Here is a 2,103-nt window from a genome sequence, read left to right on the forward strand (position 1 = left end):
GTATCAAGTGGGCACAGACACGTATACCCACCTAGCACTCAAAAATTTCTCAGGTAGGCTGTAGCCAAAATAATAAAAACGGACCCGGGGACCCTGCCGAGCGGGTGCCGAGCGGCCAATCCGGCCGTTCATCTCGGAATCAACGGCCCGAATCGAAACATCTTTTTCCTTTTCTTTTTCTTTTTTTTTAAATCCGTTCGGTACCTTTACATCCGGGCCATCCAAAACACTTTTGGACGGCCGAGATGCACTCGGCACCGCTGCCAAGCACCTCTGCTTGGCAGCATCTCCCAATCCAATAAAAACAGGGGAAATCAGAATTAATTAACCATTCTTACATTCCTCTCAATTTTTCCCCTCTCGAACACAATTTAGACGATGATTCCAACTGACCCACATAAATGGTGATAACAAATTAAAGAACACAAAATTCACTTAGAAAGATACTACTAGAAGCTAGATTACAATAGATCTTAAATCTTCTTTCTCATCTTAGATTTCCAAGATTTAACAAACAATCTACTACTAAAGATTAAGCATAAACAGAGCCACAAGACAGAGCCATCAACAGCACAGCCGCTTGTTCTTCCTCCCCCAACTTCCTGTGCCGCCGCAGCTTCGCCGCCGCCGATCTCTGCCACACCACCTCCCTCCCCAACGCCATCATCTTCCTCTTAAACGAATCCCCCAATTTATTGTTGATGGGATTATTGTTGTTGTTTGCTCTCTTTGATTTCTTGTCTTCCGATGTAGTTGATCCTTTGTTGATACCCAGAAGTGCCCTTCTCTTCTTCCTGCTTCTGATCCCACAAGCATTGCACAATGACTGCAGTAAACAAAAACCCAGATCACACAATCGAAATCAGACCCAAATAACCAAACATAGCTCGAACAAGCTATTACTCAACTCGTTTGACTAACAATGTATAAAAAGATTAAGCTGTTTGAGATCAGCTCAAGTTCAACTAAATTAAAGATCATTCGGGATCGATTCTTCTCGTAAACAAGATAAAGGCTTGAACAGGCTTTGAAGTCCGTTAAGTTATCAAACCGAGCTGGAACAACCAACCGGTCAGCTCGTTCAGCTCTGCCTACTTTTTAGAGATACGGATCAGACCCAAAATACCTAAATACTAACTGATCAGTGATCAATTTTACCCATTGGGTAGATATGTATGTACAGGTTGTATGGATATTGACCAGACCTTAGGGCCAGCTGGGCCGCCCCTCCAGAGTGGGGTTTTGGTGGTCCCACAATCAGCACAGGTCTTCACATAGCTTCCTTCCGATAAGCAACCCCCATCCGATCCTTTGCTACTCATCTCTTCAGACTCCGATCCCTGCATCACACAATCCAAAATCAATCTCTTAAATCACATTATATATGTACATGTAGGTAATATCAACTGTCAAATGAGAAAACAAGAAATAAGCTGGTGATCAGGCGATCAACACTCACTTTATCGGTCAGATCCATCATCGGAATCACCAAACTTGAAGATCTGGAACAAACCCAGAAAGAATTGATAGCTCAATCGACTTAAACAATGCCCAAGTGATTCTGAAACTTCAAGAAATAATCAGAACCCAGTAAGACCAGACCTACTGTGATCACGAAACCCAGTAAAGGAAGGAGCTAGAGAGAGATCTGAGTTCCAAAAAAGAAAAAAAGGCAAATCAGATGAACAGAGTGGAGTGATCAATGAGATACCCTGATCAAATATGAAGCAGAGTATTCAGGTATCCAAGATATATAGATATAAATAGAGAGAGAGAGGACTGGAATGAGATGGATTTGAACGGATTTTGGGGTATTTGGGAGAGTGTAGGAATTTGGCTGAGAGAGAGGGAGAGAGTGAACCGACAGAGAGCCACCCGTGGCCGATCCGGGAAAAAACCCTGCGGTTTATAAGCGATTCGAGAAAACCCTAGGGGGATCTTGGCGTGAAATGACGAGAATACCCTTGGTGAGGAGACTTTTTTTGGATCATCCAAAACACCCGCCAAAAAGATTCTGTGAAATGGAAAAGGGCGCCATCTGAAAATTGCATTTTGGATTTTGGGAAATTGATGGAAGTGATTTTGGTTTTGCCGCTAAGAATA

The 2,103-nt window shown here is 42.9% G+C and overlaps 1 protein-coding gene across 1 annotated transcript; it reads right to left on the reverse strand.

Annotated features, from left to right (window-relative positions):
• Window positions 1-299: 299 nt before the first annotated feature.
• On the reverse strand, window positions 300-1,878 carry LOC131324590 (GATA transcription factor 15-like). Its single transcript, XM_058356600.1, has 3 exons — window positions 1,460-1,878; window positions 1,206-1,340; window positions 300-826 (listed from the first exon to the last, which is right to left on the reverse strand). Exons 1-3 carry the CDS (start codon window positions 1,478-1,480, stop codon window positions 533-535), a joined length of 450 nt encoding a protein of 149 aa, XP_058212583.1. The 5' UTR covers window positions 1,481-1,878; the 3' UTR covers window positions 300-532.
• Window positions 1,879-2,103: the final 225 nt, after the last annotated feature.

Source organism: Rhododendron vialii, chromosome 4a (assembly GCF_030253575.1).
Source record: "Rhododendron vialii isolate Sample 1 chromosome 4a, ASM3025357v1".
NCBI classification, from domain to species: Eukaryota; Viridiplantae; Streptophyta; class Magnoliopsida; order Ericales; family Ericaceae; genus Rhododendron; species Rhododendron vialii.